At 40.0% G+C, this 25369-nt stretch overlaps 2 protein-coding genes across 7 annotated transcripts in view; one reads left to right on the top strand and one right to left on the bottom strand.

Moving 5' to 3' along the window:
- Positions 1 to 2197: 2197 nt before the first annotated feature.
- prg4a (proteoglycan 4a) lies at positions 2198 to 10074 on the top strand. 2 transcript variants are annotated; one of them, XM_084912047.1, is made up of 14 exons: positions 2198 to 2339; positions 2762 to 2878; positions 4432 to 4545; positions 5073 to 5141; positions 5276 to 5338; positions 5511 to 5636; positions 5740 to 5964; positions 6123 to 6194; positions 6277 to 6363; positions 7211 to 7350; positions 7954 to 8113; positions 8450 to 8530; positions 8652 to 8780; positions 9468 to 10074. In XM_084912047.1, exons 1-14 carry the CDS (start codon positions 2267 to 2269, stop codon positions 9656 to 9658), a joined length of 1647 nt encoding a protein of 548 aa, XP_084768173.1. In that variant the 5' UTR covers positions 2198 to 2266; the 3' UTR covers positions 9659 to 10074. The 2 variants fall into 2 exon arrangements, with proteins under 2 accessions (XP_084768173.1, XP_084768172.1); XM_084912046.1 differs by having other exon boundaries at positions 6105 to 6194.
- Positions 10075 to 10164: 90 nt separating this feature from the next.
- LOC146367080 (nucleoprotein TPR-like) overlaps positions 10165 to 25369 on the bottom strand; it is a 32540-nt gene continuing 17335 nt past the window's right edge. Inside the window, exons 24-55 of one of the 5 annotated variants that reach the window (XM_084912041.1) lie at positions 24598 to 24714; positions 23898 to 24101; positions 23524 to 23708; positions 23162 to 23309; positions 22312 to 22449; positions 21361 to 21492; positions 21073 to 21203; positions 20614 to 20824; positions 20379 to 20528; positions 19952 to 20044; positions 19695 to 19799; positions 19292 to 19504; positions 18917 to 18955; positions 17992 to 18186; positions 17707 to 17818; positions 17401 to 17594; positions 16715 to 16785; positions 16329 to 16528; positions 15978 to 16184; positions 15732 to 15847; positions 15324 to 15395; positions 14545 to 14760; positions 14263 to 14461; positions 13986 to 14182; positions 13532 to 13603; positions 13357 to 13448; positions 12041 to 12153; positions 11847 to 11945; positions 11603 to 11744; positions 11318 to 11415; positions 10692 to 10793; positions 10165 to 10442 (exon numbers count right to left, since the gene is read on the bottom strand). In XM_084912041.1, the coding sequence (XP_084768167.1) occupies positions 10387 to 10442; positions 10692 to 10793; positions 11318 to 11415; positions 11603 to 11744; positions 11847 to 11945; positions 12041 to 12153; positions 13357 to 13448; positions 13532 to 13603; positions 13986 to 14182; positions 14263 to 14461; positions 14545 to 14760; positions 15324 to 15395; positions 15732 to 15847; positions 15978 to 16184; positions 16329 to 16528; positions 16715 to 16785; positions 17401 to 17594; positions 17707 to 17818; positions 17992 to 18186; positions 18917 to 18955; positions 19292 to 19504; positions 19695 to 19799; positions 19952 to 20044; positions 20379 to 20528; positions 20614 to 20824; positions 21073 to 21203; positions 21361 to 21492; positions 22312 to 22449; positions 23162 to 23309; positions 23524 to 23708; positions 23898 to 24101; positions 24598 to 24714 (4419 nt within the window). In that variant the 3' untranslated portion in view covers positions 10165 to 10386. The remainder of the gene's footprint in view (positions 10443 to 10691; positions 10794 to 11317; positions 11416 to 11602; positions 11745 to 11846; positions 11946 to 12040; positions 12154 to 13356; positions 13449 to 13531; positions 13604 to 13985; positions 14183 to 14262; positions 14462 to 14544; positions 14761 to 15323; positions 15396 to 15731; positions 15848 to 15977; positions 16185 to 16328; positions 16529 to 16714; positions 16786 to 17400; positions 17595 to 17706; positions 17819 to 17991; positions 18187 to 18916; positions 18956 to 19291; positions 19505 to 19694; positions 19800 to 19951; positions 20045 to 20378; positions 20529 to 20613; positions 20825 to 21072; positions 21204 to 21360; positions 21493 to 22311; positions 22450 to 23161; positions 23310 to 23523; positions 23709 to 23897; positions 24102 to 24597; positions 24715 to 25369) is intronic. The other 4 variants (XM_084912045.1, XM_084912043.1, XM_084912042.1 and 1 more) reach the window with 4 other exon arrangements.

Below are 25369 nucleotides of genomic sequence, written 5' to 3'. Positions count from 1 at the left end.
CAAGTGTGTGTGTGTTGCTCTGAACTGCCCGCCAACATGCATCCCACAGTCTGTACATGGTCACAATGTGGGGTGCTAATAAAGTTTTATGAGCTGCTTTAATCTGGCCATCTCGCCAATCACAATACCCTGAAGTAACCACATCCATCCTTGAGGGCTTATTAGAGGGCTCCCCATCACACATAATTGACTGTTCAAAATGAACCATATGAAGAAGACAGAACACATACACACATATATTCAGTGCAAAGGCCAGCAGGTGACTGTGAGCAGTGTGGGCGTGTTAATGGTGTGTTTGGTCTGGTGGAGTGACTCATTGACATTGTGTCCATCTCAGTATAGTCAAACAGAGACTTTCTTCTACTTGAAAATAATCCCATATGTCGTTTGAATAAGCAGCTTCTTATGACCATAACGCTGTACATATAAAGAGATGGCTTCAAAAAAAGAACTGATACATCAATTGCCTACATGTAAGGGCTGTGTACAGAACTGACCTTCAATATATAATTGTATTTTATGCCTGATTAGTCCCATCCATAAGCAGGGACTTGGTCCCTGGTTAGACATGTTTTTTGGATAGATATGGGCAAACGAAAACATCAGTGTGGCTGTTGTTAATTTATTGTCAATATTTTAGAGTAGATGTTTGCTAGTACAACAAGTATAGTTGTTGTCAGTCATAAATTCTGAATTAACAGAACTGCTAAGCACTGTGGAAATGACAAAAATCATATAATTATTTATTATAATTATTATTATTATTACCACGGTTAATTTTAAATCAAGCAATCAATTTGGAGTTTAACTAAGATATTGTGTTAACCTTTTAGTATTTACAGCCCTTTTTATACATAGTGCCATATTTTGTGAGGTTCAGAAATAATTGGACAATTGACTGATAAGCAGTTTCATAACCAGGTGAGGCTTGTTTTTCCTTATTACACTAAAGCGATAAGAGGTGTGGAGTGCTGAAGTTACACTTGGTCTCTGTTCGCTGCAACTCTGAATAAGAAGTTTAGAGAAATATATGTGCAAGTCAAGGCAATTAGAAATAAATCCACAGAAAGATCCAAAATTTAAGAATGGCCAAATCAACAGTTTGTCACAAAAAAAATCCTTTTATGGAAAACACCTTCACAAAATTTAACCAAGTCAAGAATACTTTCAAGGAAGGAGGCATATCATTTTCAAAATCTACAATCAAGAGATAAACTGAAATACAGACGGAAACCACTGACTACACAAAGGCCAGATTAGACATTGCCAGAAAATATCTGATTTGCATTTTTTTTTTAAAGAAAAAATATCTTTTCAGATGAAATAAAGATGAACTTGTGCTTGGGAAGAGAAAAGCATGGAGCACATGATCTGAAGCATACCATATAATCTGTCAAAAATGATATAGCTGCTACCGCTATAAGCAGTGACATAATCAGTTAACACCAGTAGCCTGGTTCCTTTGGCATCCCCATGCCATAATTTTGCCTCCACCTCCACCAAAAAAATTTATTTGACTTTAATCGATTTTGTTTTACTGTAGAGCATAAATAAATAAAACTAATATGATGCAGTGCATATACATCAAACTTTAGTAAATGCCTCACCGGATGGTCCCCTCTCAGTCATTTCTTCTTTTTGCCTCTGTTCATCTCCTCGTTAAAGTTACCGATATGTAGACACTTTTTATGACACGTATACCAAGTTGAACTATTTAAAATCCACCATAAAAGATTATAAAGCCACATGACATCAGTTTTGGATCAAGTACCTAAGTTGGTTGTTTGGAAAAATGTGGCCAAAAGGTCAACAGGTAGGAGTGGTATCACACGGAAGCAAATGTCTGTACAAATACTTGTAGTAAACATAGCTTCTGATTTAGTGCTCCTTTTTACTTTCAAAGTGCTTTACGGCATATTTGATCTCAAATACGTAAATATTATTTATGTTACTGGAGTAATTAATCTAATTACTTTTTACTTTAAGTCTTGAAAGACGTTACTCTGTGTAGGAGTTGATTTACTGACAGTGTAGGAAGTTTAAATGCATGTTGGCAGTTTTTAATTAGTCTGTGGGTGTACTGCCAGTGTGTGTTTGTGTGTGCTGCTAATTAAAAGTGTCCTGTTCGTGTGTGCTTTTGTCTCATATATAAGACCAACAGACGGCAGATGACAGACAGAGTAGAAGAGGCGAGGTGACACACTGAGGAGGTAACTAACTACTGATTATCTCACTTAGATCTGATCTGATATTGCTCACGGTGAAGATGGTGATGATGATTATATCACTGGGGCTTCTCTTTGTTGGACTTGGTATGACATCAGCTGCTGCTGGCCCAGGTATGCATCAACATTTACATTTAATCTGTTTTTCTACAATATCGTGCTGTGATGTCTAAAAGATGTCTAAAATTTTTATTTATTGTCTGAGAATGCACTTACTAAAACAGTTAACATCCTCAGATCTCTAGTTATGTACCTAGCATGCCATGTTTATCTGTCTACAGTTTTCTAGCTATGTACCTAAAATACCAAATCACTCCACTGGCAATTCCTTGGATGCATCCTTTTTGATCTTCTAATATCCAGTAATGCATTTGTCCTGTTTTGCGCTGTATCATTTTGCATTTTACAAAGAGAAATCTTAAATAATGTCTCTACTATGCATAATATAAAAATGCTAATAAGGAATACTGAACCCAATAACTATAAAATAGATAGAAATTAAATTATGACTCAAGTCACATTTCTTCTGTCTTCAGGCAGCTGTGTGGGTCGATGCGGTGAAGTTTTCAACAGAGGCTGGCAGTGTAAGTGTGACTTCAGCTGCCTGCAACATAATGAGTGCTGCCAGGACTTTGAGGCTACATGCACCATCGGTGAGACAGATACAATAACACCCTAAAAAACAAAGCTTAAAAACATACAAGTCTACACATCTTTACACCTCTTCTTTTTGTAGACGAGTATTAAGATACAACACAGATGAATAAAAACAGAAAAACTACTCGATGTGGAAGCAATGAATCTATTATTGTTGTTTTCTCCAAAAGTTGAATCTGTTCATCTGGACGTAGCGTTTTGTAGGAGAAACGTTTCGTCACTCATCCAAGTGACTTCTTCAGTCTCAGCTGACTGCAGGTTTCCCCAAATCTTATAAACAGTAAATTTGCATAGTGACTGAAACCAGCCCACTGAAGGAACAATGGACTGGGAGGTCAGTTACTTAATCATAATTATGCAAATTCTCATGACCATTGATCAACAACCACTGACCAAAACCCACTGATCAAAGACCACTGATCAATGGCCATGAGTACCATTCACAGAGAGTTGGGGAATGGCTGCAATCACAGCATTGTAAGATGGCGAAAGATGTACCCTTATTGTTGTTGTGTTAGATTAACTCACTTACTTATCTTTAAGTTATCTGTTTCTGTAAGCTGTTTTGATTTTCTTTTTTTTTTCTTTTTTTGTGTTTGCTTTTCAGTGTTTAAAAGTTTTTTTTCTCCATTTTAAAATATGATCATGTTTCTTTCTGAAGCCCACAAACGCTTCAAGCTTGTTTTGGGCTCTATGGATCTTTTGTTTTTCCTGTTATGTTTCTTCTGTTTGCTGTATTAATTACTACAGAACACAACTATTTGTTTGGGTTTGTTTTATTTTGCGATATGTCCTCCTCTTTCTGTTTGTTTAGTAGCTATTTTCATGGAAACATAATGTTTCTAATTGTTTTGTTCTAGAGCTTTCTTCTGTTATACTTTACATTTTGGTTTGTTATTTGTGTTAAATTTTATAGCTGTTTAGAGGTTTCTTTCCAAAGAACTGTTCTTTTCACCTAGTTGCTTCAACTTTGATGATTTCTTTTGTCCCTCTATATATACTTATCAATATTTTTAAGCTAATTGTTTCTTTGATATGATGTTTAGTTGGACAGCAAGTCCAACACTGGCACCAGCCAAATACAAAATATAGTTATCTGTTATACTGGCAGTTTATTTATTTATTTATTTTTAAACCAAAAGAATAATATAATGATAAGCTATGCTGCATTTTGCTGTAACGTAATGGGCACTAAGCATCTGTCCAGCTGCTATGTTTGACCTAAATGCACAAACAGTGATGGATTTTTTGTGTGCAGTGTTCTATTATATATAACTCCCTTATTATCGAAGTGAAACGTTCTTAAAAGAATGAGTGACAGAAAATAGGATATTTTATATGACTTCAAACGGTTGAAAAGTTTACTGGTTGGAAGACAAGTGCACGATTGTCTGAAAGTAAAACACGAGATGATAATTTTTCAGTGGTGTGTCTTTTTCTTGTCTTATTAAATCCCATGGCAGATAGAATATCACGGCTTTAAATTTCAAGCCAGTTGAAGCAACGTGCTGTCCTGTGATGACATGCTCCTCTCTGTCTGTGTTTTCAGCACAGTCATGTCAGGGTCGCTGTGGTGAGGTCTTCCGACGTGGTAAGCTGTGCGAATGTGATCCACTGTGTGTCCTCTACAACACCTGTTGCCATGACTACAAATTGAACTGCAGTAAGTATCCACAGTCACGGCTGCAACTGCATAGAGAAAGCACAATGTCCCATTTCCCAACTCATCTGAACTTGTAGGCCTTTAAGGACAAATGTTATTTCACATGCGATTTGAGCAGATGCTGCATCCTAGATGCATGAAGGAGCGTTTCCGCAGGTCCTTCCTCCCTGCAGCTGTCAGACTGTACAATCAAAACTGCTCCCAACAATCATAGATGTTCACATCTGCGCTGTAACTGCAATAATTTAATCAACCGATTCGCACTACAACCTGTGTTTGCCTCTTATCTGTAGTTAATTTTATTTAATTTAATAACGGTACAGTGCTCTGTTTATAGTAACCATTGTCCTTAATGTAAATATGTAAGAAAGAAAAATTGTGTATGTTTCTGTTCTGTGTACTGTTTGTTTGTAATGTGTCTTTCTGGCTGCTGTTACAACCAAATTTCCCCTTGTGGGACAAAGAAAGTATTATTCTATTCTATTCTATTCTAATTTCTAGTTTTTCATTTTTCTCTGTGTTGACAGACGCCACAGTGCCACTCTCACCAGAGTCATATCGTGACAGGTTCCAGTCTCTAAGGGCCACAGCTTCAGGTATCACTGCAGGAAAATGTATTGATGCCTGTAGTCAGTTACTACAGACATCAATACAAGAATGTTCCTAATGCTTTCATTACAGTTCCTGGTATCTTATTTTAAGCCTTTCTGCTCTGTTTTATCGACCTCAGGAAAACGGAAATCCCAGAGGAACAGGAAATCCTCCAATAGTGAGAGTGAGGAATATTTCACAGGTGAATACAGTTAAAATATTACTGAATATTTGCCAGTACTGAATCTGGGAACAGCACTTACTCTGTCCAAAACTGACAAAGCACTAGCAATGCTAAATCCATCCATCATTAGCTTCCTTTAAAAGAGTAACAAAAATGAATAATAATGCTACATTACCGTTGTTGTATGTAGGAAGAGGCCGCTGCCCAGAGCACCTTGGGGCTCAGTGTCACGGTTCTTCAGGCCTCCTCAACTCACTGACTGTTGGCTTATCTGACTCCACCCCTTCTGCTGTATCAGCCAATCAGCTACAACATGGTTTGGACTACTTTCTTTCTTTCGTAACTTAGTTTTCTTAAATGAGCAAAATGCAGGTTTGATTAATGGTCATTAAAGGTAATGTCTCTCATTCCTCCTGTAGGTGTGAGTAGCATGCCTGTTGGCCTGCTGCCTGTGATAGTCCCTTCCTCTCACAGCAGAGTTCCATACTCACCAGCACCTGGCTCATCTCTGCCCATCAATAATGCTCCGTCTCTGGGCATTGGTGCTCCAGTGAGCCCCCTGGCTCATGGAGCTGTTGGCAGTAAACTGGATGCCCAGCTTGTGTTATCCCCTGGGGGAGCTGCTTCATCTATGCTTAGTCAAGGTTTATTAAACAGAAATTATTTCATAATTGTAGATGAACCAAGATTTTTGCAACTTGTTTTAGGTTCATTAAAACAAGTTGTTCAAAAACAATTCCCAACATACTACAGTACACAGCAATGCCGTTCTTTGTGCTCATAGGCCTTGGTGTTCCAGCAGGTTCCAGACCCAGCACTCTTCAAGATGTATTACAGGGCTTGGGGCATGGAGGATCTGAAGGACCAGGAACAGGTAAGCAGCTGAAGGTGCCCTGTGGTTGTGGGTGTGTTTAATAAGCTTCTTCTAAATTACATAAAAATGTGTGTGCGTGCAGGGGTCTTTGCTGATGTCGACCTATGCAGCCATTCTCCCATCAATGGACTGACAGCGCTCATTAACGGGACCATTCTGGTATTTAAAGGTGAGTGCTGTGACTGTCAAATTATGGCTAGGCGTGAGGGGGTTAGGGTTAATATGTTCTGTAGCTGTGCTGGACAAACTATATCCTCTGCCAATATATGCTGTGAAGTTTAGTGACTGCAGGTTGTTGCAAGCATGCAACAGTTTTTTCATTTGGATTAATGTTAGCATATTAGCTATAGACTGTCCATGTATATATCATACATTATGATGTTATCAAATCATTTATAGGTTCTGCATTTTGAACCATCAACATTAGCATTTTTAGCCATGTTGCTCTTTGGAGCAAGAAATGACCGTTCTTAGAAGAGAAGGCAGAGTGTTTGCAAGTTGGTTAGCAGGCTAAATCAAATAAGAGTGTGTGTGTGTGTGTGTGTGTGTGCGCAGTTATACATCTGTGCTTGTGTGAGTTAATTAGTGCCAAGTAACAGACTGATAACATATCTATACTATTTTCTGAGAAATTCAATTTAACTTTCTCCAAAAGGCACAAACACAGCAAACAGCAGCCTAGTAGACAGGTAGTGACTACAGCTGACTATGTTGACACAGCTATCAATCAAAGCAGCCACACCTCCAACTTTAACTCTTAGCAAAATCCAGATTCTTAAACAAACAAATAAAAAGATGTACTAGGTTGTACACCTGCTTTGTAATGCTTTAAAGTTTGGTGTTTTAATACAAAGTGATTGAGCAGAGTGATTTACTTCGGGAGTTGGCCTCAAGTGGCCAGAATTTTATTTATTTTGATAATTACAGGTTGCCACTTGGACAGTGATATTATGTAATGTGATTTACAGGTTATGTGATGTGCCTGATATGTGTATGCATGTTTGTGTGTGTTGCAGGCGAGTTATTCTGGTCCGTTGATCCCATCAGCCGCTCTGTGGGTCAGCCACAAAGTATCACAGACACTTTGGGCATCTCATCTCCCATCGACACCATCTTCACACGTGCCAACTGCCAAGGAAACACCTACATTATCAAGGTATAGATATCGCTAGAATCCGTCACAGTATCACAACTAAAGCTGCCCCTGTATGTCACCTTTTCTTTTTCTTTTTTTTTGTGTCTGCTAAATGTCTAAAGTGCATGTTGTTATTAGTGATACCACAACGTCAGCAACAGCACTGAGAACACAGCATAGTCATCAAACAATAAAGCATTGATTATTGTGTGCACAACATGAAATGAGGAGGCCGAGTGCAAGTGGGTTGCAAAGCAGCTTGTATAGGCACACTAACTTTGAGCAGACTAAAACTGCTTAATCAAAGCACTCCATACGAGATTAGATGTGTAGAATATCAGCTGAGCCAGACCACCTTTGTGGATAATCTATAAGCATCATCCTGGACGTTTTCATTAAAGTTTTGAGGTTTAAAAGTCAGAATCTGACGTTTTAAACTAAATACAACAGTTGCTTACCACATTGAAAGGGGATATAGTTTTCAGTACTGGATTACTGTACCATGACCTTTTACAGCAACTAGCTATATGAATACAACAAGGGGGAATCATAGTGTAAGAGCAGTCCTAAAAGCACCCTCTGTGCTGATGGATGTTGGATGTATTAATCACTCTTTGTCTCCAGGAGGACCAGTACTGGCGTTTAGATGGGAACATGGTGATGGAGCCGGGTTACCCCAAACCTCTGGTCTCAGAATTCCCTGGTTTGACAGGACACATCAGTGCTGCACTGGCAGTGCCGGCCACCAGGAGCAAACCAGAAACTGTGTACTTCTTTAAGAATGGTGAGGAACAAAGACAGACCCAAAATAACTCCATTGTCATGGTGCCAATGCTAGTGCCCAATTTAACAGTTTCCACACACTGTAAATGCCACCCCCCACATACCACAAAATTGATGGTCCCCAGAGATGAAGCCAGTGACATCATTGGTTATGGCAGGGGCTACAGTAACAGTGTCATTATTTTATTTTATTTATTTATTTTTTTGGCAGATTCAACCTTGCACTTGGATTAAATATAAACACAATTAAACAGTATATAAAAGCCTATATAAAACTGAACAAAACATACAGGTAGAATGAATCAATAGTAATGATATCTCTGTATTTGTCCACTAGGAGAAATTTTGCAGAGCTTCACATTCCCACCAGACAGCATTCCTTCCTGCAGCAAGAAACCAAGAAATTCCATGAATACTGGTTTGTAGCTCAACAAATTATTTAAATTCTGTTCCTTTTAGCTTTAAAGAGCTGGTAACCACGTTGAACTAAGTGGTCCTGTGCTTTTTAATACCATGCTATTTTTATTTCTGACATTCAGGAGTTCTTCTGGGTGGAGAGATCAACATCAAAGTGTCTCTGAAGGGATTTCCCACCCCCATCACCTCGGCTCTGTCCATGACCAGCCCTCAGGGGAGCGGCAGATACCATCACTACGTCTTCTCTGGACGTAAGAACAATCAGAGCATTTTATTTATACACATTAAGTTTTAATAGTGGTAGAGATTACACATCGTCTCATCTTTGTTGGTTCAGTCCATAGCCTGTATATAAAAGGTGTACCTGGCCACCACGAAATCATCCAGTGAATAAGATGTAGTGCTAACAACATGCCAAAAGTTTGGGGGACCATTATTTCTCCTTGTGTGAATCTTTTCTAAAACACGGTTTGTCCTTCCCCTCCTTAAAAGCACGACATTACAACTGTGTCCACTGTGAATGACCACTATTGATCAGAGGTGGCCTACTACACCAGCTATCAACTACCTGCAGTCTTAAAATCCCTACCCAGACATTTTAAGCCTTACTTACACCCCGCCACATGGAACCTTAATGATGGCAGGATAAGGTCTCAAAAAGAACCTTGGCATCTTAATGGACTTTCAATGAATTCATTTATAGTTTTGTAGCCACAGTTTTATGTTTAGGCAAAAAGACCCGGTCGTTGTTAAAACAAAAATGTAACTAGAGCAACCGACTTGGAGGAACATCACCATGACACTGTGATAAGCAGTATAAGTTCATATGTTAATTTTGTATTCATTGTCTCCTCTACTGCCCTGATGTAGGCAGATATAGCCATAAATACTGCATCAGCAAAGTAACTAAACTCATACCTGTTCTGTCATCTCTGCAGCTCTCTTCTTCAGCATCCAGATTTCGGGTGACCTGCCAGTGCTGACCAAGCCTGATCCATCTGCATCCTTTGCACCTTTGCCCATTCTCAGCCAAACTACTGTGGCAACCAGTTCTGCAAACATGGCTGGCCAGAACACGGTCCTTCCCCAGCCGGCCAACTCTATCAGAGTTTGGCTGCGCTGTCCTTAGGAAAGTCCTGCAGGAGACCTGTTGTTGTGTTTTCTTTGTTAACGCGCAAAAAAAAGCCTCATAATAAATAAGTCTGCTGCTGATTTTCCTCATACATTAATATGACATTTATAATATCTGGAAGGGTCAAATAAATACCATCACAAAAGTCTACACATGTTAACCATACGAGTGTATATCCAGCACAACACCACATATTCTATGGTGGGTTTAAGTTATTCTACCCATCATGAACTGCAACATAACCTTTAAGGATTATCTAAAGCCAGCCCACAGTTTGAGGAAAAAGAAGTGTAATTCACAGCTATTTTCATTAAAAGTGGATTCCAGTGATTGTCTCCACTGATACAAAACAAAAGCAAAACATGTGGAGCAATTTTATTAATTGATCAAGTCAAAAGAAATATTTTTGGCATTGTTTAGATAATTGATCTTCGTGTCCTCCACTACATCCTTCCAAAATATTCTTCATTTTATAAATAAAAAGCATCCCATGACACTGCTGCTCCTCATATTTCCACTTTATTATTAAAACACATGTATAAACAACCAAAGATCAGAGGACAAAAAAGAAATAAACTAACAAAATAACACAATCAGAAGTCACACACCTGTCAGATCTCTCCAGTAATAGTCAGATTTTACCTAAAATGTATTGACATTAAATTTGTTGCCTTGTTTATGTTTTACTGAATAAGATGATTAAGTCTTCACTGGTGATATCTTCATTAGGAGATTCCTCCTCTTCCCAGAGCTCCTCCCCTCCCTTCTCGAGAGAACGTTCCTGAAATATTAGCGAAAGACGACAAAAAAAAAAAAAAAAAATGTGTGAGGCGATCAGTGAGATACCATATTGTCACTCTTCTTGTTCCCTGAGTGTAATGCTGCTCTCTGCTTAATGCACTTCAATAAACTGCTTTATCATTTAAAACTACAGGACTTGAGTCAGTTCTGTGAGTGTACACTATATTCTCACAGGCAGAGGTTAACAACCATCCCAGAAGGATAGTCCTTTAAAGGTTTGACACCTTACCTCTGCGGCTGATTAGTCTCACTCCTCGAGGTCCTGTGCTCGACAGGCTGCTCACCAGAGGCTGACTGGCCACTGTGTGACGCTGCGTCATATTGCTTGTGTCTGTAATCAAAGAAGGAAAAAAAAACATCACACAAGAGTCTGTGCACATATGAAAGCTTTAGCTGACAAGTTCAGTTTAGCAAAAATTATGCTTGCTTTGCTTTTCAACGTCTTTCATTAGCAAAATAATGGAATTCCCTTTCAGACTAATGAGCTAACGGCAGCTTTTATATTAAACATTTAATTAAATTGACAGGAGAAAAAAAAAGGACTGCTAATAGTGTTGTTGGGGTTTAAAGGTTCTATAAGTCTGCACCATGGATTATATATGGACTAAGCATGGAAACAGACAGAATGCACTGGGCTGAAAAATGAAGGCAGCGCAAACTCAAAAAACTGCAGTTCCTCTGATTCGCTTTCGAAGCCAGCCACTTCAGGCTGGTCCTCATAGATTCCCAATGTTCAAATGTCCAATTTTACAGCATTAAAAGTACATTAATTGAGGACAGTTTTCACCTTTATAACAACTTTGCACAGGATATGGTTGCTTTGACATCTATCGGTCAGTAAACAGAATACGTTACCAGGGTCTTGGCTGGTAGATGGCAGTGACGCATCATCACTTTGCTGTCCTGCTGATTCCATGTCTGTCTGACTCTCCAGGGTAGACTCAATTCCAGGGCTGGAAACACATGCACAATCAGAGAAAACTTCCAGCGGTGTCAGGTTTAAAATAAAAGTCAACATTTCTCTCACAAATTTATTTTAACACCATGTGAGAAGCTTCTTTTTTAGATTTTTATGAGTCCAAAAAAAATCATTTGACAGTAAATCCTACATAAATTAAAACTGAAAACTTAAAAGCTCACCCCTCCACTTCCTGCTCCATGAACACCTCATCTCCATCATCTGTAGCAGCAGCCATTCCAGTAGAGGCAGTTACCATGGGAACTGACTGGGACGCCATGTTGTCACTGCTGTCTGAGGGCAGGGATTCAGTGAAGACTGTCACTGATGAAACAGAGACACAGGGAATACTGAGCTTTTGAGCCCAAGAGCTGGACAGCGCCGACTGAGGAAATCTTGTCTTCGGGGTTTGTGTGTTTTTCTCACCTGGTGCAGCCACTTGTAAAGGTGTGGTGGGGACACTCCTTCCTCCTCCATCTTCATCATGAGCAGCCAGAAACAGAGGAGATTCATACATACCGAGACCTACATACAGATTTAGTTTGACACAAAAAAAATGAATGTTTTAACTCGAGTATCAGACTGCATGCACAAGTTACAATTAAGTGTTTGTGCAGTACCTCCTTGAGAAGCCAGCTGTCCCAGGTCAGAGTGTGAGGCTGAAGTCTGTGGCAGCAGATCTTCAGGGGGTCCAAACCTGAATCTGGTGGACAGACCTGCTACCTGAGGTGAGCTGAGGAGATCAAAAACATCTGCTTAAACACGTGTTAAAATGCATCTTTTCAGCAGCCCACATTTGTAGTCTCCTTTGCCTTCTCTGCATGTTTCACTCAAGAACACATGTTTCATCTGCAGCTTCCTTCTCGAATTAGTTGCTGCAATTAGAGAAAGAAAAAAAATCCCCTACAAAAGTGCTAAAATTGGCCACTTGAATTCTTTTCTAAAAGGAAATCACTTCTCACTGCCATTTTAAACTAGTTTTGTACCAGGTTGCAGTTTTCCCCTCTAAAAGGTTAAATTGCTTTTAACTTATTTACCTGGTTGCTGGAAATACGGACACTGTAACTGACAGGTTTCTCTACACAGGGAGCAGCAGACCACTGTCTGTTCTGTCTCCATGAAAATCTCACCTTAAAAATCCCTGAGTTAATAAATCTATAATGTGTCTGAGATCATATGATACCACCATGTCTAGAAACAGTCCAGTTAAGACACAAAATAATGGGGTGAAGGAAAGTTAAAGTGAAGCAGTGGAGTAAAGTATGGGAATCTTTAGTGCGTGATGGACTATCATACTGATTCATACCTTAAAAACAGTAGATTGTGTGAAGTTGGTCTTTTGCCCTAAACTAGATTATTCTTTATTTTGCTTTCAGAAAACATAGGGATCCTAATATTGTGTCCATTCAATTAAAATATGAGGCCTAATCAACAGGTTCTGGGAACCAGCCTTGAATCAATTTATATTTGTCCCATCTCCTCTTAAAGATCAACTTATTGACCAAACTCTAGACCACTTCTGACTCTATAAAGTAGTCCCTTTATGACTTGCACTTTGAGCTTCTCTGTCACAGTAGAGTATCATCCAGAGCTCAACTGAAATATTTTGAAATAGTTTCCTTACTTTAACATCTTGAGGCATAGGAGGCCGAACAACCTGAGCTTATTGTGTTCCAGCCCACAGTACATTGAAAGCAATGCGAGTTTCTTCCATACAAACACAAAAGTCACCTTTCAACTACTATATTCACTAGATTTGCCTCTCTGAAACTTAATCCTCTTTAAAAAATAAATAAATAAATAAAGTTCCAGGATAATATACAGAATCTTATACAGCGATCTACAAACATCAGCCATGATGGAAGACATTATGAGCCAGGTGTGTGTGTGTGTGTGTGTGTGTGTGTGTGTGTGTGTGTGTGTCTCTCTCTCTTACTGTATAGCCTCAGCGAAACCATCAGTACGATGTGGAACAACCAGAGTGGGAGTACTGGGAACCATTCTGTCATCATCATCAAAGAAAGGCTGCTGACAACACACAGGCACATTTAGGCTAGCTGATCCACAGAAACTGAATAATATGGTCAAAGTTCACAACACACATCTCTTACCATACTGCCTATTCCAGGAGTCAGCTGAGGTCCACGTCCTGACGATGGTCTGCGCAGCTGAGAGGCCTGTCTCTGATTCACACACAGACACCATTACTGTCAGAGTGCTGCTTTCTTCTCCTCTTATATTTTCATGTAACGATTTTACCATTCAGTATTGATCGGTATTATTAATCAGTCTTTGCTGATTGGCATTGTGATTTCGGGTGGCTTTAACACCAAATAACTGGACAGTATATGTATTAATATGACTTACTTAAAACTCCCAGATGAATCTAAACAAAATGCTTTTGGCATCTTTCTACTAAACTCTTAATTAAACTGCATCACTCATTTAGCCGATGTGGATAACAAACCTGCCTCCTGTTCATGATAAGTAAGCTCACTCTAAATCCAAAACATATATTTAGAATGGAACAACAAGAAAAAAAAGAAATGTCTGTTAGGTTATCACCTGTGTTTGTGGGGGACCCAGCTCAGGAGCAGGAGGCTGGATGTAGAGGCGAGGTGGGAGTGGGTGTGGGGGCCTTCGTGTGTGTGGCATCCGGGGTGTGAGGGAGGATGAGGAAGGTGAGGGGGCAGAGGTTGGAGGAAGGTGTAAAGGGTCTCTAGGGTGGTTGGACTCTGATGGGGCATCACCGCTGCCTTCACCTGGAAGAGATGAGTGTGTCAGATTGCGATTTTGAGAGAAGCATGCATGAAATGAGATGTAAGCTGGCCTTGGTGCTCACCACTGGCTGTTGGCTCACTGGGGTGCTGTGAGCCTGAGGATGCTCCACACACACTCTCCTCAGTGTTAGTGCCTTCTGTCAGCTCCTCCCGCCTCTGCTCTTCGGCCTCTCCGCTCTCGTTACTTTCCTCTCCTGCTCTCATTCCGCTGTCAGCAGCATCATGGTCATCTTCATCATCATCATCCTCTTCCTCTTTATACTAACAGACAAAGTTAGAAGTTAACACCTGCCATTAGATTAAAACTCAAAACATTTGCATAAGGTAGTGACAAGCAGCAGCACCTCATCATCTTCTTCTTCCTCCTCTTCCTCCTCCTCCTTCTCCTCTCCATCTTTACTCTCGCGGCTCTCGCTGTCGGTGTCGATCACAATCACATCTCGGATGATGGCAGAGCCCTGGGAGGACATCAGGTCAGTGGGAACGGACTGGGACACGCCCTCTTCCTCACTTTCCTTGTCGTCCCCCGATAAGACTGGGAAGCTCTGTTCTGGGAGCTCCTACATCCCAAACATAAAAATCAGGTCTTATCACACACCTTTGCAGGCCTGTTTGTGTTCATATGCAAACAATCTGACAAGACATTTCAGTTGTGTGAGCCTTTTTATTTTTTAATGTGCGCTTTATATTCCAACATCATAGCATCATGCAAGTGTTTAAGGTAAATATTCTCTGCATACCCGATTTTGAACAAGATGTGCAGAATAGATGCAAATCACACCCACTGCATGTTACAACTTACACAAGACAGCTTTTAGTCACCCATTTCAGAAATACGGTTTATAATTGTGAATTGTTCACCATGCTGTACATCTGAAATCTTAAATGTAACTTGGCAGTGGAAAGATGAACCAAAGGCCTGAATACTGTGCATCTGAAGAAACTATCCAGAAGCAGCCTTTTCATTGGCTAGAGCTGGAAAATCAGGTAAAGTAGCTGCTTTCAAAAGCATCTCTGCATTTAGAAATCAGCAGAGATAACTAGCTAACGACTAACTTTAAGTTCTAAGGTCATATGACAACCAACATTTACTTGAACCAGAAGAGTTGACTTGACAACAGACCTGATTATCATCTGGTGAATCCTGCCGTTCTTCATCCCTGAGCTCTCCTTCCATCTCCTCATCACCTTCCACCTGAAACACACCAAGGGCCATAGTTTGACTTACATTTATTAAACACACACAGACAACAAAACAACTGATAATGTCGTGCCAAGCTTTTGAGGTTTTACAGATGTATTCTTGACACAACAGATTAAAATGACTCCTACTGCAGATATCGAATAGGAAGCTCTGGACTTTTCTTCGTGACATCAGTTAAAATTCCCAGACTTTCATCAGTTTGCAAAACTCAAGTGGCCAGGAACAGGTCTGCCTTTAATCAGCATTCACACAACATAAGATACCCTAGAACTAACAGTTTAAGAATGACAGCACTTCTATTTCTAGTTTCTGGGTTTTTGTGTTTACCTGCATTGCTGCTGTTGCTTTGAGGCGTAGCTTTTTGGTGGTTGGAGGTGTGTGTGAGCTCTCGGGTCTGCTTTCTTCTTCCTCCTCATCATCATCTCTGCTTCGCTTTGAAGATGCTTTAGTGGCATCACAAAAACACACCAGGACCTCAGTTAAGAATCTGGCCATCAACATTTTCAGTACTATATTTTGTTTCTTTACTGTTGAGGTGTTTTGTGAGTAAAGTTTCAGGCTTCTCCTTCTGACCTGTTACACTCAGAGAGGAGGGGGATGAGGATGTAGATGGCCGCTCTGCCTCCACGCTGGGCCCTGCATCCTGACTGGCTGCCTGCTGCTGAGTGGGCTGAACAAACGCTGTGGCCTGAGTGCTGCTTGGCTGAGATATGGAGGTGGGTGCATTCACCATACTGGAGCTGGTAGAGTGCACAGAAGCTGATGTATTCATCAGCACTGCTAGGAGAAACACATTTCACTTTGACATATACTGACACATACTGCTTCAAAATCTCAAGGCGCATCTCCAACAGAGATCTACTTTTATTTCAGTTGTCTTCTTCTAGAAGAAAATTGTTGAATGGATGGCCTTCTTGTTCTTACCCTCTTGGCTTTCAGTCTGTGTGGTCGGCATTACTGTGGCCATAGGTGTTGGGACAGGGACAGTTGCCAGGGTAACCAAAGGACGGATGCTGGCTCGAGGCGTGGCCTTGCTGCCAGGAGAGGGACTTGGCTTGTTGCTAGGAGATGGAGTACTTGGGGTGGGTCGGATGTTGGCAGTTGGAGGCTCAGACAGAGTGGAACTGATGGAGAAAAGCGATTTGTTGTGTCTGTTCTACATTTAGAAAAGCTCTCTTTCAGGATTTGAGAGTTCATACTGGCATCTTTGTAATGTGGTTTTTAAGTTCATCAAACTACAGCCTCATTACGTCCACTGACTTGACATTGTATGAAACGTTTACAATCATTCAGAGCAATTTATAGTTTACCTTCCTCTGTCTTGTGCAGGACTCTTCAACGATATCTGTCTCTGGTCTGCAGACCTCGTCTGATCACCCATCTAAGGACAAACAGGTGTGTTCTTGATCATTACCACAATCACATGATGGAAATAAATTTAGCAAAGCCAAAGCAAACTAATTACAGGAAAAAATGCATTTTTTTACTGTTGCAATTTAGACAAAAAATTATTCAATTCCTCGAAAACAAAAAACAAAAAAACACTTTCTCACAAAGTTGTAAAATATTGTTTCCAGAGTATTTTTAAAAAGATATTTTGAGAAATTTGCAAATACTTAAAGCATACAATTTGTAATTTTAAAAATATAACCATTTGTAAAATATCTGTATTGTTAAAACCTCAATTTTAAGACAAACAAGGTTTCACATTTGAATTTTGGAACGTTTTGAAAAATAAAATATTTAAATATTCATAGAAATACTATTGTAATAACGCAAAATGATGGGTTATGTTATCCATAATCATCTTAGCTTGTAAAGAAGGTTTTCTTATACCACTTTGGCTTTCTTCTTAATTTTGCGACATACAAACATACATGCACATTAAAATAACAAATCTGAGTTTTAGCATACCTTTAGACAATTATAACAAGAAAAGGGTGAGTTTTTTCAAAACATGCTCTATGTAATGTGTGCCTTCAAGTCTATCCTGTACCTTAGCTCCACTCTGGTCCTGTGTTTCTTCTCTGGTGTCAGAGTGCATTTGTGTCTCTCTCCGTTCCCTAAGCTCTCTGTCCAGCCGAAGAAGTCGTCCTTCATACTGAGATTTGAGGGCATTCATTCTCACCTCCAGCTCCTCTTTACTCTGCTTCAGTTCTTCTACCTCCTGACTGAGCTGCTCTTTAGCACCTGAAGGTAAAGGAAGCAAGTCACAAATTTTAGTCACGCTAAGCATATTTGCTTGTTTGTTTGGTGATATTTGTCAGCAGATTTTCATATTATAGTGTTTTTCTGAGCTCACTGTTTAGCTGATTGATTTTGGTCTTGGCTCCCAGGAAGGCCTTCTTAGTTTTTTCCTCTTTGTCGGCCATCTGCTGTTTGAGCTGCTCCTCTCTGATTTTGCTCTCGGATAGCTAGCGAAAACATTCATTAAAAAAAAAAACAAAACTGCTTTCACAACATCTAATTTTAATTTAGTGCGTAAAATTCAACATAAGAGACTATGCTTGCATTAAACGATTATGGAGGGAAATCGAACGACAGTTTGACTAGAATGTAGTTTGGAGTATGTAGGATTCTCAGATACCTCCTGTCTGAGTTTTGCAAGCTCCTCTTGTTGTGCCTGGTTTGCCTCAGCAGCTGCGTTAGCATCACTTGAGTGGACAGACTGGGAACTCTGGTTTTGGCTGGCCTGTGTGGTTCGGCTTGCTTCATTAGCTTGTTTGGCTTCAGTTAGCTGCTCCTTCAGATGTTTTATGTCTGCTTCACGCTCAACAACCGTCTGAAGGGGAGGTAAACGTGCCAAAAAGATTAAAATACCATTTTATGCAAGACATTTGAATTGCCTAAATCTTTTTCTCCAAATTTCACTGAGAAAAAAGTATTATGTTAAATAACATTTTAAAGGAAAGAAGAGGACATTAATTAACAACTCATAGTTCCTAATATAGTCTTCTTCCTCAAATTGACTACTTGCTTGGTTAGTGTTTAGACGATTACAGTAAAAAAGCAAAAAACAAACAAACTGTTCGAGTATTCAGTGTCATCACCTTGGAACTTGGGGAAAAAAAGACTGCTCATGGCAAAGGTTTCCCTTCAGGCCTTTTTAAAATAACATTGTGAAATCTACTTTAACACAAACTAGAACCTTTTCTCACAAATAACCAAGTAGTTGTTGTAACCAAACTCTGACTGACAGTTGTTAAGTGTAAACCAAATAATCCTGTATTTACTATTGGTTTCAACTACAGTCAAAGTCAAAGTCTGGTTTTTATGTTTGTTGCTCTACCCTTTTTGGCCACACCAACACAACCTACACTCGCTACTTTAACAATTTGTCAGATTCAGTCTTCCTGCAACTTTATCTGTTTAGCACAAACGGAAAACCACGTTGAATGATCGTTTTTTTTGATTGAAGACGATCACATAACAGAGGTAAAAATACAAGGGGATATGACTGGCATTACTAATCCACTGAAAATTGATTGAATGATGTTGATCTCTTTCCTAACCTTCTGCAAGCTCTCCAACTGGCCTTGAAGCTCAGTCATCTGTTAGGAGGTAAGCACAGATACAGAAACTACTTGTTAGTTTACTGCAAATATGACAAAAATACTACATACTGTTAAAAGAAGAAGGCTCATCACCAAGCTGTCTGACTGCAGAAGTAAACTGTTGTGATGTAAACTGAGCCTTTTATCATACTGGGACAATATTTACACAAATATTACATGAAGATGTGAAATGTGCAAAGAATTTGTTTTGTCAAAAATAGTTTTGGTGCATATCAGCACCAGAAAAAAAAAAGATAACTCTTTGACATCACAGAGTTGGGGGGGGTCATCACATCATCACATGACCTCACATTGTTAATAATTGTTGCTCACCTTACTCTCTGCTTGGCTCAGAGCAGCCTTGAGGCTAGAGATTTCCTGGTCGTGGCTCTGTTGGCTGGTTTGGTGGGTCTGCTGAAGCTCTTTCTGACTGGTGAGGTTCTGCTGAAGGGTTTCTTTAGCCTGCTGAAGCTCCCTTTGGAGCTGCTGAATCTGGTTCTGACGGGCTTGAGCTTGAGACTGAGCTGTTTTTAACTGGTTCTGCACCTTTAAGAAAAAAGGAAGCAGGTAATGTGGTTACTGTAGGCCTATTCTCAGATACTGGCTGGGATTCTTTTAGATCTGGTGATGGAGCTCATGTGCATTAACAGTCTTTAGACCAATATTCCAAATAAATAAAAGGTCAACCACAAATCTAGCAAATAGGTAAAATCCCTGTTCCTGCAAGAATTCTCACCTGCTGGGTGTGACTCTTAGCTTGTTGAAGCTCTTTCTGATTTTGGGTTAGTTGGTTCTGATTCTGCTGCAGTTGAGTCTGGGTCTGGGACAGCTGGGACTGGAGCTGTAGAATCAAAGACATGACAGAGCCAATGGCATGATGAATCTACACGCTATCTGCTATCTGAGCTAGCAGCTATCTGAATATGGTGTTCATTTTTCCCATCTTTGAATAAAGACTTGCAGGCAGTTTCAGCTAACTTTGTCAAACTGTACCTGTGTCAGCTGGTTTTGGACCTCCTGGACCTTTTCCTTGAGCTGCTGGTTTTCCTTCTGGGCTCCTTCCAGCTCCTGCAGGGACTTCTGGGCCTGGTGAAAAACTGACAATTAAACTAAAAGAAACAGAACCACTATTGCATCTCTGTATCTCAATACACATAAATATCACACATAATTATGTGTGATAAATAAAACTAGGAGATATTTTTTGCTCTGAATTGACTTCAATCATTAAGTATCAAAGTTGTTTGGGTGGACTGCTGATTGGATAGGAATTGATCTAGATGCATAGAGCAGAACTTTTTTGTTCCAAATATCTTAAATACTCCCTCCATGAGCCTTTTTTATTTTTTGGTAAATATGATAAAAAATTAAGTTGGAAAAAAAATAAAGACTTGCGCTGGTCATGTTTAACTTTGCTCACCTCCTCCTGTTTTTTCTGCACTTCTCCTTTCAGGGCACTCAGCTCCTCCTGGGTCTTGCTGAGCTGCTCCTGAGCTTTTTTCAACTCCTGCTGTACCTCCTGGTTTGGAGCCACCTCGCTTCCTGCTTTAGTAGCTGTTTCACTGACCAGCTGGAAAAGACAAACATAAATCCCCATTGCAGTTGTTCTCCACACTCAATGGGTCCAAACCGTTTCCACAAACCTATCGCCGCACCTTGTCATGCTGGGCTTTGAGCTCCTCGTACTGGGTTTTATAGCGTCGTCCAATCTTCTTCACCTGGGTTATGGTCTTGTTCTTCTCCACAATGTCATTGTTTTTTGTTTCCAGGTCTTTCTTCAGAGAGTCTCTTTCAGACGTCAGGCGGGCAACAGACTCTCTGAGGCCATGTAGCTGCGACTGAGCTGAATTTCCACTCGCACTGGATCTGATTCACACATAATCATCTGTGTAAGGTTATTTTTTTGGATGCATTGATCAATTTTCTACTGAGTTGCTGGAAATTAGGTTCCGATCACTTAGGCAGCAAAACTGCAAAAGTCTGGTACAAACCACACAAAAGAAACTAGAGTTGGGAAAGTACCTAGTAGGTATATGCATTCAGTTCACCTTTGTGGCGTTAGTGTATTTAACAGGTGTAAGCCTGTGTGTGTGCGCCTGTGTGTGTTGCTCTACCTGGCCAGCTCAGCCTTCAGCTTGGCTGTCTCCTCAGCCAGCTGTGTGATGCGCTTCTGTTGAGCCTCTCTCTCCGTGGTGAGTTTCTGTCTCTCCTCAACATCACCGTCTTTCTGTTGGCTGATCAGTTGCTGTAAAAATAAAAATCACAAATCTTCTAAATCTTTTGCTTGCTGACTGAATGTATAAACTACTACACTATGGAGCCACTATAGTGTTGCAGAAATGAGAGAGAGAGAAAAAAAGCATTTACACATGTACTCAACCTCCTCCATAGAGTGGCATTACCTGATTTTTTGCCTTTAATCGTTTAAGGTCTTCCTCCAACAGCCTCTTGTCAGCCTGCAGGGAGCCATTCTTCTCTGACAGCACAGACAGAGAGTGATGCAGAGGGCTGATGTCTGACTGGAGTTTTGTGACCTGGTGAGACACAATGTTGGGCATTTTAAAGCTTGCTGCATGTTTGACACCAGACTCTCTGTATTTGTATCAGTTGATGTGCACCTTTTGATTTCTGTAACTTGGCACTTTGCAAAGCTCGGTTGAAGACACAAGTATACGATCGTGTTGGTTTTTTACCACCATTTTAATGACATTCCAGTACAGAAGCTTAGAGATATATACAATTACAGTGAGATATTGCTACAGTTTGAAAACTTGTAACTTTGTGGAAAAAAAACTTAAAAAGTCATTTCTTCTGGTTTTGACTTCTTCCCTTCCTATACAAGTGCTTATGTTGTGATATTGCCCGAGCGGTGGCATCTATTGTTTAGGAGAACACAGCAGCGGCTTCTTGCCTTTTATTGACGGGTATAAATAGAACTGCCTGATAATATTGCAGCAGCACAAAAAGTAACCAACGTGGTATATACTGTACACAAGAGTAGTTGCAGTTGTCTTTCAGGTATGCTGTAGTGAAGATCTGCATTGTAACTGACTCCACAACATTTTGTTATAGAAATTTGCTGCAACTGCTTAAGGTGAAGTATATCAGGTAAAGGGGGGTACGTTATTTGAACTTGTTTCCAGTAGCAGAGCCATTTCTCTTCAGTTGTTTATTATTGCAGATTGTAACGTTCAATCTTTTTTTTTTTTTTTGAAAATATTATGCATTGAAGATAAGTTATTTTGTCAGTTATAGCTCTTGGAGAGAAAGGTTACAGTTAGAAAAAAAGAAGACTGAACTGGCCAAGACAAACATGAAGACAAACTGTGACATGCAGTGCAGTGCAAACTCACTTTAGCCTGAGCTTGCTGCAGTTCTTGCTCCAGTTTATCTCGGTCCATTTTCAGCATCTTGTTGGTTTCCCGAAGAGCACTGATAGTCTCCATCTTCTTTAGCTGCTCTTCCTGCTGCACTAGAGTTTTTGCTGTAGCCTGACATAGAGGAAGAAACAGATACAGAGAAGTAACAAACAGTATTCTCTATTATGTCCTTTGCACATTTAAAAGTCACACTAGCATCCTACTTGCTGCTTATTTAAAAAAACAACAAAAAAAAAAAACACACTCTTTCTGGCTAAATCCGGTGCGGTCGCTCTGTACTTACAATACAAGTTTCTGAACTGACTATCAACCTCACAGTGTTCAAGAAGTTGCATAGTAACAAATTTGTGGAAGTAAAGTTTTACAAAGTATAATGAAGCTCTTCATTCTTTAGTAGATTCTCAAATATTAATCAAAGCCTCTTTTTCCTCCAAAAATAACTTGTTTTGTTTTGTTTTTTGAGCAAACTGATATTATTTACATTTACTCGGCTAAAGTTACAGCATTATGGTGTTTCAAGTGAGGCAAGAGGTGACTCTTACGGCAACAAAAACCAGGACCTCCCACTATATTGGTGTCACAGCTTCACTAATCTAATTAATCTACAGTCACCACACTATATACACCAGCTTTTAATTGACTACGTTATTTGATCCCAAAAGGTTGATTCTGTTCATCTGGACGTAGCGTTTTCAATGGGAGAAACAGCTCATCACTCATCCAAGTGACTTCTTGGGATTTACTTACCTGGATGATTGAGCATGGATCAAGATATGTTATTTGATCAAAGGTAAAACAGATCAAACACTCCCCCAACTCATACCTGCATCTTCTCCCTCTCAGCATTTAGGGTTTCTTGTAGTTCCTTTAATTCTCTCTCTTGGTGTTCCACTCGCTGTTTGTAACGAAGAGCCCCTCCGTCAGACGCCTCACATTGCGCTATAGCGATATCCTTTTCCCGCCGCACAAACCTGCACCGCAAATGCACATTTTACACTCAGTTCTACTTTGAACAAGTAAAAGATTTATAATGAAAGAATTATTAGAATTTCATTTCATCATAAGGTGTTTCAGAGGTAACAATGTTTACATACTCTATTATAAAATAAACTGCAGTGTCAGCTATTTCAATACTTTCAATACACAATAACGCAAACACTGATCAACCAGCTCGTGTTACAGTACCTGAGTATTTCTAGTATTTGCTCAGTGGTCTTTCCTTCCTCACTGAATGACAAGTCAAGCTGCTGCGGTTGCTGTTGTTGTTGCAGTTGGCGGCTCTTAGCAGCTATTTCATCCATTTGTTCATGCAGGAGGGAATTCTGCTTTCCCAACTCCTCACAGTGACGGCTCTGATTTGACAGATCCTCCTGAATGACAGTCATAGTAAGGACTGTTACGATCATTCACAAACAGTCTTCTAATTACATTTTAATTTTCTTAAACTAAGATTCATAATGTGGTTTGTTCAACTTTATATATCTCAAACAGTTATTCAGACCTGTGTGAAGAGAGGGATGTTAGCTTGCCCGATTAAGATTATTGGGTTGTTGTTCTACCTTCAGCTTTTTCTCTGCTGTACTCCAGGCTGCAGTTTTCTCCTGCAGGAGGGAGGTGGTCTTCTTCAATTCCTCCTCTAACTCCATCTTTTGTGCTGCTCCTTGTTGGAATTTTTTCTTCAGTTCCTGTAGAGCCTCCACATCAGCAGCATGAAGCATTAGCTCCCGCTCATACTTAGCCTGTGCCTCTCCAGCTAGCTTAGTCTGACAGGAGAAGAGAAGGGGAGGGACCTTCAGTTGCATGTCAAGTGTGGTTTTCTTACTGTAGGCAAAAATTAAAAAGAAAATACTGGCAACCACCAGCGCTACCCCTCAGCCTCCTAGTAGACACACTTATATCATTTTCAAAATCCTACATCACCTTGTTGTCAAGTTATCAAGTCCACAAGAGTTTTAGAAAACTTACTCTGTCCTTGAATCTCAGTGACCTTGACCTCAAACTCCTTCAAGAATTTTAGTAGATGCACCTATGTTATCAATTTGAAAATCTAGATAACTTCTTTTTTGAGTTATGAAATTCACAAGAATTTCTGAAAATCAAGGTCACTGAGATTCAAGCTAATCCAAGATCTACGTTGCCTTGTTTATGAGTTGGTGGTGGGGTGATGACAATACCCCACCACCTTTTTACGGCTGAAGGTTAAAAACTGGTAGGAGTACAGTAGAAACCAAGTATATTAATCAATGCACGTGTGTGTACCTGCAGCAGGCTGTCCTGTACAGCCTTCTGCTCCAGAGTTACAGCAGCAGCTGCCCTCTCCAGAGCCTCCTGTTGCTCTACCCGACTGGCCTTCAGACTGCGTTGTAGCTCACACACCTGTACAAAGAGAGTAAAGGAGATTACGGTCATTGCATTATCAAGTTGTCCGTGGACCTATATGTGCCTGAACAATTGAGCTTATTCTATAATTTGCATTTTAAAAACAAATAATTGTTGGTGACTAATTTGTCATATCATTCATAATAATTATGCTCACGTGGGTCATGCAGCACGAAGTTATTAAAGTTGTGATGGTGAAGGCAAACATGGCTGGAAGCGTTACTGCTGGAGATTCGATTCCCAAAAGAGCAGCTACTTTAGTGGTGTGGAATTATTTTAGATACAAACCAGCATATACACAACAGACCACAATAATATGAGTGCAAAAAGCCTGTAATGTCGAAGGGGGGAAATATCTCTAACTTATTTCACCTTCTTAAGCATTAGCACCCAAGCCTGTATCAGGAATGTCTGAAAGCCTGGGAGGAAAGCTCTGCAGCTAATGCTACAAAACTAAAACAAAGTAAGCTAGTTCAGCATGGCATCACCAAGTCTCTCGCCAGTTGCATGACTTGATGCATTCTCAATGATCCAGGTAAGTAAATCCCAAAAGGTTGATTCTATTCACCTGGACGTAGACGATATTACCCAAACTGTCATCATTTGTTTGGCAAAAGATATGATATGATTTCAAGACAGCACTCCCAGACTC

Source organism: Perissodus microlepis, chromosome 18 (assembly GCF_051167445.1).
Source record: "Perissodus microlepis isolate ML-2025 ecotype Zambia chromosome 18, ASM5116744v1, whole genome shotgun sequence".
NCBI classification, from domain to species: domain Eukaryota; kingdom Metazoa; phylum Chordata; class Actinopteri; order Cichliformes; family Cichlidae; genus Perissodus; species Perissodus microlepis.
This window is presented reverse-complemented; position numbering and strand designations above follow the sequence as displayed.